This window comes from Mastacembelus armatus, chromosome 5 (genome assembly GCF_900324485.2).
Source record: "Mastacembelus armatus chromosome 5, fMasArm1.2, whole genome shotgun sequence".
In the NCBI taxonomy this organism is placed as follows: Eukaryota; Metazoa; Chordata; class Actinopteri; order Synbranchiformes; family Mastacembelidae; genus Mastacembelus; species Mastacembelus armatus.
In genome coordinates, this window is record NC_046637.1 from 10,927,720 (window position 1) to 10,944,404 (window position 16,685).

At 38.6% G+C, this 16,685-nt stretch overlaps 4 protein-coding genes across 5 annotated transcripts in view; 3 read left to right on the plus strand and 1 right to left on the minus strand.

Annotated features, from left to right (window-relative positions):
- The first annotated feature begins 140 nt into the window (after positions 1–140).
- fam83e (family with sequence similarity 83 member E) lies at positions 141–5,982 on the plus strand. The gene is made up of 10 exons (XM_026307308.1): positions 141–428; positions 531–1,275; positions 1,732–1,878; positions 2,832–2,956; positions 3,046–3,480; positions 3,564–3,623; positions 3,731–3,781; positions 3,860–4,061; positions 4,139–4,342; positions 5,345–5,982. The coding sequence occupies exons 2-10, from the start codon at positions 808–810 to the stop codon at positions 5,528–5,530; spliced, it is 1,878 nt and encodes a 625-aa protein (XP_026163093.1). The 5' UTR covers positions 141–428; positions 531–807; the 3' UTR covers positions 5,531–5,982.
- Positions 5,983–6,958: 976 nt separating this feature from the next.
- On the plus strand, positions 6,959–12,566 carry utp3 (UTP3 small subunit processome component). 2 transcript variants are annotated; one of them, XM_026307969.2, is made up of 16 exons: positions 6,959–7,109; positions 7,373–7,460; positions 8,718–8,774; positions 8,863–8,919; positions 9,015–9,141; positions 9,220–9,288; positions 9,378–9,499; positions 9,599–9,751; positions 9,873–9,944; positions 10,606–10,646; positions 10,736–10,832; positions 10,973–11,110; positions 11,230–11,366; positions 11,445–11,508; positions 12,064–12,171; positions 12,285–12,566. In XM_026307969.2, exons 1-16 carry the CDS (start codon positions 7,093–7,095, stop codon positions 12,372–12,374), a joined length of 1,437 nt encoding a protein of 478 aa, XP_026163754.1. In that variant the 5' UTR covers positions 6,959–7,092; the 3' UTR covers positions 12,375–12,566. The 2 variants fall into 2 exon arrangements, with proteins under 2 accessions (XP_026163754.1, XP_026163753.1); XM_026307968.2 differs by having other exon boundaries at positions 9,015–9,288.
- On the minus strand, positions 11,796–16,301 carry ppcs (phosphopantothenoylcysteine synthetase). Its single transcript, XM_026307970.2, has 4 exons — positions 16,245–16,301; positions 13,697–14,234; positions 13,516–13,619; positions 11,796–13,116 (listed from the first exon to the last, which is right to left on the minus strand). The coding sequence occupies exons 2-4, from the start codon at positions 14,229–14,231 to the stop codon at positions 12,790–12,792; spliced, it is 966 nt and encodes a 321-aa protein (XP_026163755.1). The 5' UTR covers positions 14,232–14,234; positions 16,245–16,301; the 3' UTR covers positions 11,796–12,789.
- A 255-nt stretch (positions 16,302–16,556) lies between these two features.
- The window catches only part of foxj3 (forkhead box J3), a 70,353-nt gene continuing 70,224 nt past the window's right edge, over positions 16,557–16,685 (plus strand). The window contains exon 1 of the mRNA XM_026307655.2: positions 16,557–16,658. The gene's annotated coding sequence lies outside the window, so the exon portion shown is untranslated. The remainder of the gene's footprint in view (positions 16,659–16,685) is intronic.

Here is a 16,685-nt window from a genome sequence, read left to right on the forward strand (position 1 = left end):
TTCCCCACAAACCAACCTGTCAGGCTAGACTAGTCCAAAAACAAAACTGTTAGGTAAGCAGGAGCCTTTTTGAAAAAAGACTGACAGGCACGTTTTCAACACACACGTCACACAAATTATATGTACGCATATGCAGTGAAACCTGAATGTGAGACTCTGATTTCATTTAAATATCACAGTAAGGAACACCTAAGAGAGGAATAGCATACACCTAAGAGAGGTGTAGTAGGGTTGCGACTGTGTGTATGGGCAGCTAATCGATCACAAAGCTGCACAGAATCTTTGGAATCCTAAAACAATGTCAGCAACAAGGAGTGGAAGAGTTCAAAGCAAAGAGATGGTGCATCTGGGAGGGAACAAATCAAGAGCCATAGCCACAGAGCTTTAGAGTAATACCTGAGCGTGAGAGAGAAGACACTGCCCAGAAGGTGAGTTTCACATTATGTTGATTTTTGTGTGTTCAAACCAAGGATTTTTAAAGCTGACAGACACATTGACTACATGATCTTTTTCTCTTTTGTCAACATAAGCTTGACGGACAAGGCTGCTGTAGAACATGAAGTACTCAGGACTGAATTAAAGTCATCGTCAAGATTGCCAACATCATCGAGATATATCTGGTGTTCTGTTAAAGTGTTGCATGGAAATAGTATGACTTTTCACCAGACTGGTAAATTACATGATCGCTTTAGCTAGACCGAGTGTGACATGAGTTGACCTGGGGTAGTCGCGCTGTCACGCAACTGCAGTCAGAAGTGAGGAATTTGTTAATTGGCACATACATCCAGAGACACGTTAGGCTGCAGCATGTCGAAATACCAAGATCAGAGCCTCAATGAGGATGTAGTTTTCCTGCCTGTGAATGAGTCTTCTCCCAAGTTCCTCCACTGTGAGAAGGAGCGCCAAGCAGTAGAAAGACTCCTAAGTGCAGGACCAGAAGCCTTCTACAGCTCTATCAGCACAGAGCCCTCCAGCTGCTTCTTATCTTCTGAAGAGGTCAGCCAGATAACCAACTGGGCTCAGGAAAATCGTTTAACCCACGTACATGTGCAGAAGGAGGAGAATGGAGTGGAAAGTAGCTCAGACATGGAGGACGTCTGTTCTACTTACTTCCCTTGCCAATCAGATATACCACCACCAGACCTGGAGCTGGGTTGGCCAGAAAGAAACCCCTGGAGACAAATAGGAGGCATTAAAGTCTATACCAGTCCTCCTGCTGAGGGAGAACCTTCTGTAAGAGAGGTCATCAGATGGCACCTACAAATGGCCAGCCAAGTATGAAAATATGAAATGGATTTCAATTTGAAACAAATGCAATGCATTTTTTACTTCTGCATTTTACTTTCATGCTAATACATTTAAGAGCAAACTGTAGCTTTTGCTTCACTGTACATTTTTTTATTTGATGGTTCTACTTCAAACTTAAAATTTTATATTGAGATTTTACACTAAACATCGATATGATATTGTTATAATTTTATTTCAAATTAACATTACAGAGTGCCCAGACTTGTAGGATCCTCATAAATACAAGATTTAAAATCTTATTAACACTAAAACAAAGCATTCCTCCAAATAAGTGCTTTCAGTTTACTACATTTTGATTTCATTGTTACTTGTTCATTGTACATGATCACTGATTTTCCAAGTTAAATTTCATCCATACATAAAAAAGAAAAGTAGGTTTTGGGTTTCCATAAGTCTCTTTCTAAATTATACTGCCAATTACAGGTAATTGGTGTTGTGACAGACAGCTTGACGGATGGTGCAATAATTGGCGATTTACACAATGCTGCCTCCCGGGGTGTCCCTGTCTACATCATTTTTAATCAAAGGACCATCCAGGACAGTTTAACATTCGGCAGACTCAGACATCCGGTGAGTCACCTCCTACAAAAACCAGCACACACCTAGCAGCCATCCTCTTGTGTATGTTGACATGGTAATAAATGACACTGAGATTTGTATCTAGCCGAGCTCAATCATCACCAGTCTAGCTGATGAACACATTATGTAATGAGCTTATGTTAAACAAATGTCACATCTTTGCACATCAGTATCATTAAGACTTGCCATGCTGCATACGTACTTTTGAGATGTATCACATACACCCTGTGTGTTTTTTACTGTGACATCCTTGTGTGAGGAATTTAAAATGCAGCACAGCTAAACTGGTTACACACCGTTCAGCCATTCAGGATGGTCTGATTTTTTTTTTTTTTTCACAAGATGAAAGACCTGTCAACTGTTGAGAACAAAGTTAGAAAAAAATGTTATGCTACACATGACATTTATGAACATAGAGGATTAGTATTCAAATTAACTGAGCTGCAAATATTTAGAATTCACAATGTCTTAAGTTCATTTTCTTGGGATATATTTCATGGCGTTATTTATGTCCACTACAGTATGATTTGTAACAACTTTGGTGATCCCTTAACTTTTTATCTAGCGTTATCAGTTCAACTTGTAAAAATTTCTAGTACTTTGGTTAATGAATAAACAACTGCAAAACTAATTTCAATCCCTTTAAACATTAGTGTAGCAGGTTGAACTAAAATGGCGAACGTGTTAAAGATTACCTGCTAAACACCAACATATTAACATTGTCATTGTGTGCATGTTGGATTAGTGTTAGCATTTAGATCAAAGCATTGCTGTGTGTAACTACAGCCTGACAGAGCCACAGATATGGCTGCACACTCTTGTTTACATAAAAACCTAACAAGACCATTACACACAAAGTTGACCATCCACATTCTGTCACAGACAAACACCAAGCTTCAGTGTTATCTGGTCTTGATTTTCAACCTAAACTTGTGATCTGGCAGAACATGCGGGTCCGTCTCCTTGGAGGGAGAACTTTCTGTTCGAGGGCGGGAAAAACGGTGGTTGGTGAAATGAAAGACAGGTTCCTTTTGCTGGATTCAGAGATTGTGATTCATGGTAGCTACAGGTGAGCAATTATGTTTTTCAACTTATTGCTCTGCAGAGAAAAATCAGTGACTTGAATGTTATGTCACAAGCTGTCTGTATGCACTGCAGCCTCACATGGACAGATGCTCACCTGCACCGTCAGCTGATCACTGTCATAAGTGGTCCAGTTGTTGACTCATTTGATAAGGAGTTCAGGACCCTTTATGCTGCTTCGTTCCCAGTCCCAGACACATGGTGGGTTGCAGGTTCCCATGTAAACATGAGACATCACCAAACAGACTTCTCAGATGTCCCGTTCCAAAAACAACTCTCTTTGGAACCTGAAATTCCCAACCCTCCATCCCCTCCTGTTGATTCCAACCTGGACTGGGAAGCAATGGGTGTTCTCCCAAGAGACTCCTGTTTTCCAGACAGTCTCCTTGATCAGCATGAGGACATTGCCACCAAGGAAATGTCACTGCAGAACAACATGCCAATTGATAAAAATACACCTGCCATCGACAATTTTACTAGCAATGGAAACCAATTTTTGGATGCAAGAAGGTACAAAGACAATTTCAATGCTATATACATTACAGATATACATTACTGGTGGGTCTTTACTGATTTCTCTTGGTATTTGACAGGGTATGTGAAAACACCTCTTCAGTGACAGACCATGTACTATATAAATCAGCAACTTTCAAGTGAGTGTTGCTACAACCAGGTCTGACATTACACTGATTAATGTGTGATAGCCATCTCTGTATTTTTATCTGCTAACCTTTCCTTGGGATTTTGATAATTTACATAGCAACACACAGCCCTCGCCAACCAACCCAGTAACTCAAGAATCAACCACGAGGTAATACCCAGAAAATAAAGACATTGGATTAATTATTAGTCAAATGTTGAAAACAGAGTGTATTTTTTTCTCCTGCAGGGTAGAACATCTATTAGAGAAAGCTTTTTCCAGGCAAACATCCACAGTGAAGAACACCACTTTAGATGGTGATAAAGCAACAGAGTCAATGCACCATAAGGTTTCACTTTCCTCTGCTGGGAGAAAAGAGCACTTAAAAAGGGAGCCCATTTTGAAGGAGGAGAGCAGCACTAGCCCTAAAGTGGAGATCACACCTTCTAGAGTAAGTACCTGGTCTTCGCTGCCCATAACTGATACAAAAGCTCCTGGAGAAGCTGAGATGCATTTTTCTCCTCACAGAAACCTATAATCCTGAGGGTGTTGCAGTCTGAGAGCCTCAGTAACATTATGGAGAGGCTTCAGACTAAGCCAAGCACTTCAGGATTGTTGGAGAGCGGGTTGAATGCTGCTGTGCCAGAAGTGAGCCAGTCCATGATGGAGCTGAATATAAAGAAAACAGATACAAACTATGATGAGAGAGGAATCCCAGTGCCAATGTTTATGGTCAGTGTACATTTTTTGCATTTCTCTCTATAAGAAAGGGATGGTGGAGGAAAAAAGTTTCCAGCTAACAGAGATTGAAAGCAAAAACAAATGATTGATAAAAAAGTTGATTTAATAAGCGGTCAATTAAAAATAAAAACGCTAACTGCTTATTGTCTGCAAATAGTTTTATATCCATTTCCATATACTCCAAAACAGTGTAAGTAAATGGAATGTAATTTATGGTGTTCCGAGCATTGGTAAATATTATTTAATAATATCAAAAGCAATTGTTGTTGGCTATTTTCAGAAAAAGACCTTGTTAGCCTTGAAATCCATAGTACAGAGATCCAGTTTTAGCACTGAAATAGCTTCAGTATTAAGTTGTAAAATTATATGGGGCCTGTGGGCTAATGGGGATATTGATTACTGATTTGATCATATCGACTGTGCTTAAGTACTGTGAAGTCCACCAACAAAACTGAAGCTTTTTTTAACATGTGACCTCTTAAAAACAACCCAGTCTTCTAGATTAGGTTTAGGCTATTTAAGCACTTTGGTTAAGCTGAAGGAATGTATTTTAACATTTTGGTTAACTGTTAATAAACACGTCTCAAGTTAAACTAGATACTGATCTTCACATAAACTGAACCAAGTGCAGTGAGTGCCTAAACATTATTATAAAAAAATACTGCTATATACACTATAAACTATTGAATATTTTGGTGGAAAACAAAACAGTTGTGTTTTCAGAGAACATTTTTCCATTTTTTGTCATTTTCTCATTATGTTTAAGAGAAAATAACCTGGTCAGCATCACATTACCTTCAGTGTTGCAAATAAGTTGTGTCACGGTCATCTTAGTCCCCCTGGGCTGGGAACCACTCTTCTAGAGATTCATGTCAGAGCATTTATTAAAAATGCACTAACCTATAAGAAGTAATTTAATGCAGAAGGTAGTCTAGATGATCAAATAAAATTTCCTCGTATTCATGTTACTGTCAATCTCTGTGTCATTGGCAGTCATTTGACTCAACTCACGTGACACCTGCTTCTGCCCTGATGAAGAGGAGAAACAGTGGTTCGAAATCCTCATTTCTCAGAACTCCAAAGAACTTTATGGTCGGAGAGAGGCCTCGCAGCTCCAGTTATACTCTCAGTTTGGACTGGAGGAAGTCACTGACACACAGGGAAGAAGCGCAGGAATGATGAACAAAGACAAGTTTCCTTTAACGCTATGTGAGGACAGACAGCTGGAAGTGAATGGTTATCACTTCTGCAGTGTTAATTGCCAAAAACAGGCTCTGAAAATATGCATTATGTGACTAACCAAGAGTACGTAATGAATTACACAAACTGAAACATTCACATTTTACATTTTGTAATGTCTCATTAAACTCATCTGCAGGGTTGGGGTGGCTGCTTGGACATGCAATATCAGTATTCAAAGAATCTAAAGAGGCAAACTTACACCTGGTAATATAAATAAGAAGGGAGTGGAGCACTAAATTGAACAATGAGAAGTAAAAAAAGGTTTATTTACATGTCATTAGAAAATAGGTCTGATATGTTTATGAATGAGACTCTAAATTGCCCCATAGGAGTGAATGTATGTGTGTGGTTGTCTGTCTCTTTGTGGCCCTGTGATGGACTGGTGACTTTTCCAGGGTGTACCCCTGCCTTTCACCCAAAGCGAGCTGGGATAGGCTCCAGCAGATCCTTAGTTAGGAATAAGGTATAGATAATGGATGGATGGATGGATGGATTGATGTTTATGAATGATTTTCTTTAAACATTTCACAAGCTGAGGTGCATTTTCTATCAGATATATGGATCCTAACAATTTTCATGTTTTAAAAGCAGCATGTTCCTCAGAGTGCTACAGTGTAAATAAAAAGATATTAAACTGTTATATCTTGTTGTTTTGTCCACACTTGCAGCATGTCTGGAAGAATGAAGTCACTTGGTCCGTCAGTTCAACAAGTTTGGTCCAGACTGAAATACCTTAAAAACTATTAGATGAACTGCCATTAAATTTTCCAGAGACATTTATGGTTCACATGAGATGGCTCCTTATGGCTTTTCCTCTAATGCCACCAGCAGTGGAAGTTTTCACATCATTTTTTAAACATCTGCTTTATATAGTGGCAAAAAATTTGCTGTAGTCATTCATAGTTTCCAGATAATGTTCCCTAATCTCATTGGTGATCCTTTAACCTTTCTTTTAACCTTAAGTTAGAGGGGAATTTAAGAAAATGCATATCTACCAGGAACCAGTCCTCACTTCCCCAGAAAATAGATGAGGAGATCTAACACTATGCTTTATTTATTCCCAACAAGCAAATGTAGTGACAGTCCCATCAGCCTCATCTGTATGTTCCTTTAATTACAGAGGGTGACAGTGTAAATGTAAATCTACTTAACAAAAGCATGATTGTTTTTATTTTTAGTGTAAATCTGTTTAACATAATGTGTTTAGGTAATCAAAAAACACCTCTCTGCTCATTCATTTTATTGTTACCTAGTTGAATGGGCTATGCGTTGAACTACTGTATAAAGTTACTTTATAGACTCCCGTCCACTAGGTTGCGATATGCTTTGTAGCCCACCATCAAATTTAGAAAAGAAGAAGAAATTACGGAAGCGCATGGTTGTAAGTGCAGTAGAAATCTCAGTGTAACACAGTTGGATATTAAAGACAGTTTACAGTTTTTGTTTGGTTAGCAGTGTAACGTTTGTTAACGTGAAGCAAAGTTTAGTCCATTTCCATCATGGCTCGAGCGAAGAGGTGAGTTCAGCTAAAGTTATTTTGCTTGTTTTACTGCGAGTGTTTGCTACGTTAAATTAGCTTCACTGCTCTGTTTTCTTATTAATAACGTAATTAGCATGACCTCTTATAGTAAATTCAAGCTTTTAAAGTCAGCCCTGGTCAATGACCCTTATTATTAGGGCCAACAAATGGATAATTAGTATGACAGGGCCTTGATGAGCGCAAACTTGGACAATAAGCAGGCATAATGTGGTGGAAGTCATTCTTTCTTTCATGGTCAGAGGTAAACAGGCACAGAGGCCAAAGAAGACAGAGCAGTATGAAGAAGATGACCCTGAAGCCTATAAGGACATGCCTGTCCCTGATAAGGTAAGAGGATCCTCTCTCTTTGCTGTGCATGGCAATAAAACTGATTCTGATTCTGTGGTCTGCACAGGTTTTAGAACGTCTTCAAATTTTGACTTCAGTTTCCTTAAACAAAGGAAAAAATATTAAAACTGTTCAGTTTATTTTGCAAAAGTCTTGAATATTTTGTCCTGCCTGCTACATTCAGTAATGTGAGTTGTAAGATGTCTTTGTGTGTTGTTTGAAAAAGAAAAAAAAAAAACTTGGTAAAAATATATCCAAGACAACTGTGGCCCGTATCACCAGAATAAGAAATTATGCCACACTTAAAATTAAAATAGTTCATTTTATAAAAATGTATTTATTCATAAATATGATTTATTGTGTTTATCTCTGTAGTGGACCAAATCCAATACAACAGCAGCGCCAACAATTACAGACAGATCTTTAATAGTTGAGTATATAGACCAATGCCGATCGTCAGAAATCAGGACAGCCACTGGCCGATATGTGATGCTGATTTCATTTATTTATTTATTTTTCATTATCCATCCATTCATCCATCTCTATAGCAAATCTAGCATGCAGCTTGTTGAATTACAGTTCCAAAGTAGTCTAAAATTAACATTTCATATCTAACTAATTAAATATATAGGGCTTTGAAAAATAACAAGTTAAGCCTTACTGTTTTCTCCCATGATGTGCGTTTTACTCTCCCAAAAGTTAGCCAGCCTTCACTTAGAAACATGCCTTGAGATCTGGTGGAGCAGCAGTTTGATTGACCCAAAGGGCAGTGTCACAACAACAACACTGGGCTGTCAGCAGAGCCACCTACCATATTCGGCTGAATATGCTTAGCCATCAGCTAATGCCGGTTATTTTGAAAATGGCAAAAATCGTCCCAATTAATCACCCAACCAGTTAATCAGTTGATCTCTCGTTCAGTAAATTTGTGAATTGCTGTAGCAGAATATACACCTACAAATGACACTGAAGGACTAATCATTTAAAATCCACAGAAAGCAAGAGAAAGATGTTTATTCATCTTCATACAGCCCATAATTTGTTGCTCATAAGAAATATGCTGTAGAATCGTACCGTGGACATGAAGTCCTGTCAAATGATAATACTGTACATTCAGCAGTTTCTGCAACTTTTCACATTACTGTTACTTTCTTATATGAACCACATTGTCCATCAGTATCTAATCTCACTGTGTGATATTACATAAACCTTTGCCTCCCAATCAGATTTGACCATTGTCTCCTCTCCTCCTTTCAGAAATCATCACAGTACGTAAAGGACAAAATTGATGAGTTTCATGATGAGAAGATTGCAGTAAGTTTACTCCAGGTTGTTCTGTGGTTAGGGATTGTGCTGTTGCTGTGTTGTTTTAACCTTTTTTGCTGTTGTCCGTCTGCTGCAGAAACTTCTTGCCCGTGGTGTTCAAATGGAGAGCGATTCTGAGGAAGTGGATGATGAGGTGATGCAGTTTTTCAATTTCTGGGTTTGTTTGAACTTAGCCTCAGAAAATGAATCAAGCTTAGGGGTAAATTCAAGCTCATCTGAATTTCACAGGAGGAAGTGATGGCCCTGGATGATTCAGAGGAGGATGAGGAGGAGGAGGAGGAAGAAGACATGAACGAAGAGGATGAGGAAGAGGGGACAGATATGGGGAGTGATCTGGAGGAGAAAAAAGATGAAGGTAAACATAAAATTAGAAGTTTTGGCTCACGGTTTGATTATGTGGAACAAGCCTGTAATTTGTGTTATTTTTTCTTAGACCTTCCTAATGAAATGGCATGGGGCACCAAGAAGAAGATGTTCTATGATTCTGATTATGTGGCCAACAGTAAGTCTCTTCTATCTCCAGCAATATTATAATTTCTCATAGGTTTGTTGTCTGTGTGGTAAATTATTGCTTCAACTGTGTTATTACAGAAGGGAAATCGAAAGAAGATTTAGAAGCAGAGGAACAAGAGGAAGAAGAAGAGGCTAAAAATATCCAAAAACGTTTAGCGGCAAATCTGAGCGAGGAGGATTATGATTTAAACTTTTTTCAGGTATTTTTATTTTAAATCTTTCCTGTACACGATGTAAATTCCATTCAATAATCCATGCTAATGATGTCTTTTATTGTATTTCTGTGTGTCTAAATGCAGGAATTTGCTGTTGAGAAGGATGAAAAAAAGACGGCAGAAAAAGAGGAGAGGATTGTGAAAGACCTGCAGCAGATGTCTCAGAAGGAAAAAATGAAACTTTTAAAGAAGGAATCACCAGAGCTACTTGAACTCATTCAGGACTTCAAGGCAAAGGTGAAACACACAAGGACACACTATATTCATACTTAGACATGTAAAACAACCTCAGTCTAAATCTGTTTGAGTTACCACAAACAAACATATTAGAAATGGGAATTGTTTTTTTATTTTGCAGCTTTCTGAACTCAAGGATGAGCTTCAGCCCCTCGTACAGATGGTGAAGGATGGAAAGATCCCACCAGGAAAAGTGAGTGTATTTAGTTACATTTCTAACTGTGATTTTCTTAACTATAAATGTGCAAAAGTCCCTTGTTCACATCATGTAACAAGCCACTGAACAAGGAGAATCCTCTTTACTTTTATTGTTTTTTTATTCTTTCTTCTTCACTGAAGTAGAAAAGCAAACAGAACCATTTTTCTCTGGTGCATGATTATTTACTTTAAGGCAACCCAGGAAATTTAATGTTTAGTTAACACTGTCACACAGCCAGTACTGAATATGTATAAACTCCTGTGTCAGTTTTTTATAGCTGCATTTTTGTTCCTCTTCCATCTGGCAATGTTGAGCCTTTAAAAGTAGATATAAACATTTCAACCACCTACCTATAAGAACCATTGTTCTTGATTTTGGCATATGGATTATGTATGTGTGGGTAAATCAGCCATGACCATGATTAGGTTCTGTAAAATTACTGCAATCACGAGTTAGTTCATGGCCATGGGCATTTTATGGCTACTGTTAGATTCATTAATGATCAGTTGTTTTCTCTGTGTAGCTGCACGGGATAAATGTGGTGGTGCTGGAAGCTCTTAAAGCAGTGTACAATTCTGGGAGGACATATTTAATATTTTATCTGCATAGCTAAGGCAATAAAATGTGTGAATCTCTTTGTTCCTGTTTTCCAAAGGGTGCTGACTACCTTAAGACAAAACAGCAACTTTATCTAAAGTAAGATTTACATTGTTTTAACTTTAATATTGCAAATCCATGTCATTGTCTTTCATTAAATAATGACTAATCTTTGTCTCACACTACAGTTATTGCACAAATATCAGTTTCTACTTGGTGTTGAAAGCAAAACGAATCCCTGCTCATAACCATCCTGTGATTGAAAGATTGCTCACCTACAGAAATGTGAGTGTACACGTTGGTTTAGGCCTTAGGGAACGAGTTTTCACCCTATTGTCCAACAGTCAAGAAAACTGTACTGGTATTTGTTTTGGACAGCCTCCTTTAGTGTTTTTTTTTTTAAACTCCTGAACACCTGCCTGCAGCTCATCAATGATCTAGGGGTAGTGGATGCTCGGCTTACACCAGAGTTTCGCATGCTACTAGTTGGCGAGGAGAGTGGTAAGGTCACCAGCAAGCCTGCAGCGGGGAAGAAGACCAGAGTCTCCAGTAAGAAGGAAAAGGTGGGATTTTTGTGTATTTTCAGGGATCCTCCATTTACTGATATGAAGCACATCCTCAATTTCAATCTGCTGCTGATGTTTCAGATTAAGCATTACTAACGGATGCATGTGGGTTGCAGGATTCCAGAGAAGATATGCCTGAGTTTGAGGGGGACTCAGACTCCGACCTGGATGAGGAGGCGGCTTTGCGCTTCTACAGAGATGTGGAAGAGCGGGTGAAACTGAAGAGAAAGAGCAATTACCCAGAAGCTGAAGAGTAAGTGTGATTTGAGTCTTCAGCTGACACTTGGGACAAAACCACCTGGGGATCTGATAAAACGCCAATTTGTTGCAGGTTGCAGGTGAATGAAAATGAGGAAGAGCTAGATCCAGATGCTAAGAGAGGAATCACTTACCAGGTACTGCCTTACTGTCATTCACCCAGTTTAACAGTATTTGTAGTCATGACCAACAGTAACTTAAACATTTGCATATCAATCATAACAAGACACAGCCAGATGAGTCCTTACATTATACAAAGGTCTTTTCTTTATGTGGATCACTGCATTCCCACATCTGAGAGAAAGTGAAATGTATATGTACGCCACCTACTGGAGGGTCTCAGTAGTATGTCACATCCATATATTTATATAAGAATATGGATAAAAGTGTCTGTAGTTATTTCACCACTAAAACATCAAACAAACCGGGACTTTGCAGTTTATTTGGAAGCTGTGAATACATCAGCACAAAAAGAGTTTCTCTCACTTCTGCTCATATTTATTATTTATTCATTATTCTCTAGGGTCTTCTACCGCTTTGGTTTTGAGCCTTAAGGGAAATTTCTAGACAGATTAAAAAAATATTAACATTACATTTTAATACATGATACCCTTCATACTACACTCATGTCATACAAGCCACATCTTTTTTCAAACAGTTATTTTAATTATGTATCTGTACCATTTCCACAGATGGCCAAGAACAAGGGGCTGACACCAAAGAGGAAGAAAATTGATCGCAATCCAAGAGTCAAACACAGAGAGAAGTTCAGACGGGCCAAAATCCGCAGAAAGGGCCAGGTTTGTTTTCCACACATTTTTTTTACACTGTTGAAGTACAGATAAAATCTTCTAAGGGAAATGTCGGACACATTACCAACATCAATATTGAGACTGTTGTTCATATTCACCAGGTCCGTGAGGTGCGTCGGGAGGAGTCAAGATACAGCGGGGAGATGTCTGGTATTCGTGCTGGTGTCAAGAAGAGTATTAAACTAAAGTAACCAAGAGAGATTCCAAGATATGCTAACAAGTAGTGGATTGAAAAAGAAAAAACAAGCATGCTGTAGTTATTCATGAATCTTTTGGTAAAGTCCATCACTGAATTATTCAATCAGTCAGTTCTTGTCGAAAAGAAAAAGTTTTTCTGAATTCTGTATTATTGCACGATGGGAATAAATATTTTTAAAAACATCTGTAACTGGTATATTGTCCTTATACACAGAAAGCATTATATCCAAGGCCCCTTTCAGAACAAATAAAGTCTAGAAAAGGCATGGTGTGTTTACAGTCACACAGTAAGTTACTAAGGTTATGCAAATAAACAACATACTGACTATATAGTAAGCGTTCATCAGAACAGGCAGAATTTAAGCAGGGTCAGGTAAGAGCAGACACAATTTATAAAAATTGTTACTGTCAACCTGCTTGTTGATTTATAAACTTGTTGTGTGCTGACGTCAGGTTCCTTACTATTCTCTCCTCTATCTCCACCTCATTCTTCACATCCTCCTCTGTGAGGACAAGCTCGGCCTGAGTCTCAGAGGTCACCACCACCACATAACCCCGTCTGGAGTCCAGTACATTGGCTACCACCACCTGGTGCCTGTAGGTGTCAAGGGCCTGTCGAGCTTTGTCGATCAGGATGGTTGCATCTGTCTCGAGCTTAAAAGATATGACAAATGCCTTTGATGCCCAGTCCTTCACCAATGGAGACAGGATCTTGGGAACCATATTCAAGCTGAGCTGAAAGAGAGAAATGGGTAATACATTGTCCTTAATAACATTGAACTCCAACCAAAATGCTTCTGAAGCAAAAAATGTGTGTCTCAAACAAACCAATTCATGCAACAGATGTTAAACTTCTGAATTCAAAATTTCCAACTCATGGCGGCACTAGTGAAAGATTTTACAGGATCATCGATTCTTCTCCTATAGACAATGAAATCAGTCTATCACAGTCTGGCAACCTCTCCTGTAGTTGCTGTTGACATACAGTAGTTAAGTTTGGATCCAAGTGGTTGACTGACTTACAGAGCAGCATTATCATTCCTATACATTTATGCTGCTAGCATGGCTGAAAAAGTAAGTTTTGCATGTACGGTACCATTTGCTGGAAGTTTTAATTTTTTTTTTTCCCCTCACCTGAAGAGGTCCATTGGAAGACTGGATTTTGTGTTCAGGCATCTCAGATGCTGGGATATAGAAATCAGACACAGCTGCAGCCAAGTAAAACATAGCCTTGGATCCTAAATGCAGAAAAAGCATAACAAGTTAAGAACAATATGCCTGTGGCACAACTTTAACCAGTAGATTGTTATTTTACCTATTGTGCTGAGTGCCTGTGCTGCTGCTTTGAGCAAATGCAGATACTCTGAGAGAGTGCTAAACTCAACCGGCAGGAGAAGTCTGCTGTCTTTCACTTCCTGGTATCGCTTCAGTACTTTGGCAATGTTCGGAAGCACCTGCTGGTTAACCACCACTTCACCAGTGTTACCAGATGCCCCTTCTCCACTTCTGAACTGCAGGGTATCCAGCACGTTTATGGTTGAAAACGCACGAGTGTAGGGGTAAAGGGAGCGATGCCTGTGTAGGAAGATGACTGCGTAGCCGGAGTCTATAAAATACTCTGCTGAGGAGGCTCCTCGTCTGCCACTACTGAAGTTATCAAGAAAACGAACAGTGCGGGACTCTAGGGGTACTTTAGTGCCTCCTGATGTGATGAGAACCACTCTGCGACCTCTTGCTGCATGCTGCATGGCAAAAGCAGACATCTTCTCTTTGACCTCCTCAACCTGAGAGGGAACAGCAAATTCCTCAGCTAACTTCCCATCAATGGAAGATATTCTGGGTTCAGCCATTACCTGATGAAAGAGAGAGAGAGAAAATGACAGTTAAATTACAGGTATATATAAGAACTGTTGTAAAGGATTTAGACTCCAGACCTCTTTCAAGAGGGCTCTCAAAGAAAATACAATTTCAACATCATGTCTAGAAGCAATGATACCAGTCATCCCACAAAACAGGCAAAGATAAGGATAGCTGTGAGCAGACCACTTTAAATATTAAACAGATTAATTACATATGTCTATTACCTCAAAAAGATGAAACATATTCATAGGCAAATTAATAGATGAAAACCAAAGATGACTCACAAGCAGTTGTTAAATTTGAGAAAATAAAGAGAACTCTTCATATCAGAGCACAAAAGGAGAAACTACTGTTTTGGTGTGCACTAAAGTTCACTTATGCAGTCAAGCATAAACTTCTCCTGCCGGTTGAGGGGATTTTAAAACCAATAGTATAATGACTCATATTCAACAGTTAAAACAAGAGCCCCTTGCGAGAATAAAAAAAAAAAAAAAAAAAGGAAATTTGACTGATAAAATTTGGCTGCAGAGATCCACTAGACACACATGCTGTTCATCACCAGCCCTCTTGACCCAAATCAGAATCAAATCATGTATGGAAAGTAACTTGAGAATTATTTTGGCATTATACCAAGAATCATACCATAATGCCATGAATATCAAACACTCAACTAACTAGATAAAAGAGAAATGGAAGCAGAACCTTAATATTAAAATGACAGATGATTGCCAAATCATGTGTAAGACACATCACACACAACCTAATTCACATTAAGGGAATCCTCCTGGACAAATATGATGTGTATTTACAGTGAAGGGGAAAAGTAAGCTGTTACAGAGACTTCAGAAATGACTACGACTGTCAGTCATTCGACTGAGATGCTACATGCTACAACAAATACTGTGTTACTGTCCTTATGAGTTTTAAGGTACTTTATGTCTGAAAAAGTCTAAGGGGAAGTGACAGATTTTTTGTTTTGTTTGTAGCGATCAAAAAACTTTTCCAAAGAACTGGGGCAAGATAGAAGCACCAACAAATGATTAATGGTTTACAAATCTTTACACAAAAAAATGACACATATCTTGAGACTCCAAGAAACACATCTGGAAGAAAAATTTACATTATACAAGACTCAAAATGGCAAATAATCAAAACCCATCATCAGGACTGTAGGAATGATGGAAAAGTGAATGAACAGGTTAGGAGTTAGTTTGAAGTTTAGGTTCATATTATTAAAGTGATTGAAAACATATAGACATATACCAGTAAAGCAATTGTGCCAATAAAAAAAAGTAACCATGGCAAAGAACCTTGAATTCAAAATAAACACCTGGGGACAGATGATGAGCAATGTGGAGCTTGAGTTTGGAAACGGGGCATGAGTTTCAGACCGGGTGTGTCTGCTTTGAAACGCTGTCTGACACTGTTTTTAAATTTATCTGCTGAAAGAAAAAAAGTTTGTCCCTGCTCACCTAAAATCAGAGGAAATGTGCAGAATTTAACTCTTTCAAACCAGCTATTTTAACTTTATTATTGAAAAAAAAAAAGGACATCAGACACATATCATTAACGTCCACGACTGCTTCTGTTAAACTGTAACACTTATGGCATTTAATTATAAATACTTCTGAAATGTGAAGCCGTTTCAACATCCAAATATTTTACAATCACAATTTGTTAATAGACTCTTTTTAATCCTGACAATAGCCTTTTTTAGTATCACAGGAGGAACCTGAACGTCAGAGGTGAAGTTTGACCTCAGATCAATAAAACCTGATTTCTGGCAAGTTCTGCATAAACTACAATACCCAAACTCTTCAGACAGATAGATCGAGGACAACAAATGTTGAACATTTTCTGCATATATCCACAAACGAAGAAGGTCAACGCTTCTCATCTCTGGGTACTCATAACCGCGAAACGTCTCTCACAACACCCTGAACGCAATAAAATACAGACACGTATTTGTCAGAATAATAAAAGCAAAGTGCAAAACGCCATACCACGGTTTTTCTCAGCCAGGAGCTTTCACAACTTCTGCACTTCCTGAAACCACTGAGCTCAACTCTTTGGTGTTTATAAACACAGGAGAAAGCCGTCAGCGCCCCCAGCGGCCGAACATGTTGCTACTACTAACACGATGTTCTTGCGTCAGGTTGAAGAAGTAAGTGCGTCAATTACTTTCTCACTTTCATATGATGTGTCAGAGTGTATGCGACACTAGCATCACCAAGACAGACTCAGAGAGCACAAGGGGAATTTCCTAAAACGGGGATCTTTTGGACTGGGCTGTCCCACTGATTCAGCAAGCGTCATCAGAAACAACCTGAAGTTGGTCTCCTTTCTTTTCTTTTTGGTTTTATCAAATTAAAAGTGCTAGTTGGATCTTGGTGCACAAAGTGGATGTCTAATTATTGGTGAGTTTTATTAATTTATTTATTTAT

Coding starts and splice junctions, on each gene's coding strand:
- fam83e (XM_026307308.1), top strand. CDS start 808: ATGTCGAAATACCAAGATCAGAGCCTCAATGAGGATGTAGTTTTCCTG. Junction 1,879..2,831: donor TCGGCAGACTCAGACATCCG/GTGAGTCACCTC, acceptor GTGATCTGGCAG/AACATGCGGGTCCGTCTCCT. Junction 2,957..3,045: donor GTGATTCATGGTAGCTACAG/GTGAGCAATTAT, acceptor TATGCACTGCAG/CCTCACATGGACAGATGCTC.
- utp3 (XM_026307968.2), top strand. Junction 10,647..10,735: donor AAACAGCAACTTTATCTAAA/GTAAGATTTACA, acceptor CTCACACTACAG/TTATTGCACAAATATCAGTT. Junction 10,833..10,972: donor GATTGCTCACCTACAGAAAT/GTGAGTGTACAC, acceptor ACCTGCCTGCAG/CTCATCAATGATCTAGGGGT.
- ppcs (XM_026307970.2), bottom strand. CDS start 14,231: ATGGCTGAACCCAGAATATCTTCCATTGATGGGAAGTTAGCTGAGGAA. Junction 13,620..13,696: donor ACAGGCACTCAGCACAATAG/GTAAAATAACAA, acceptor TTCTGCATTTAG/GATCCAAGGCTATGTTTTAC. Junction 13,117..13,515: donor CTTCCAATGGACCTCTTCAG/GTGAGGGGAAAA, acceptor TCTCTCTTTCAG/CTCAGCTTGAATATGGTTCC.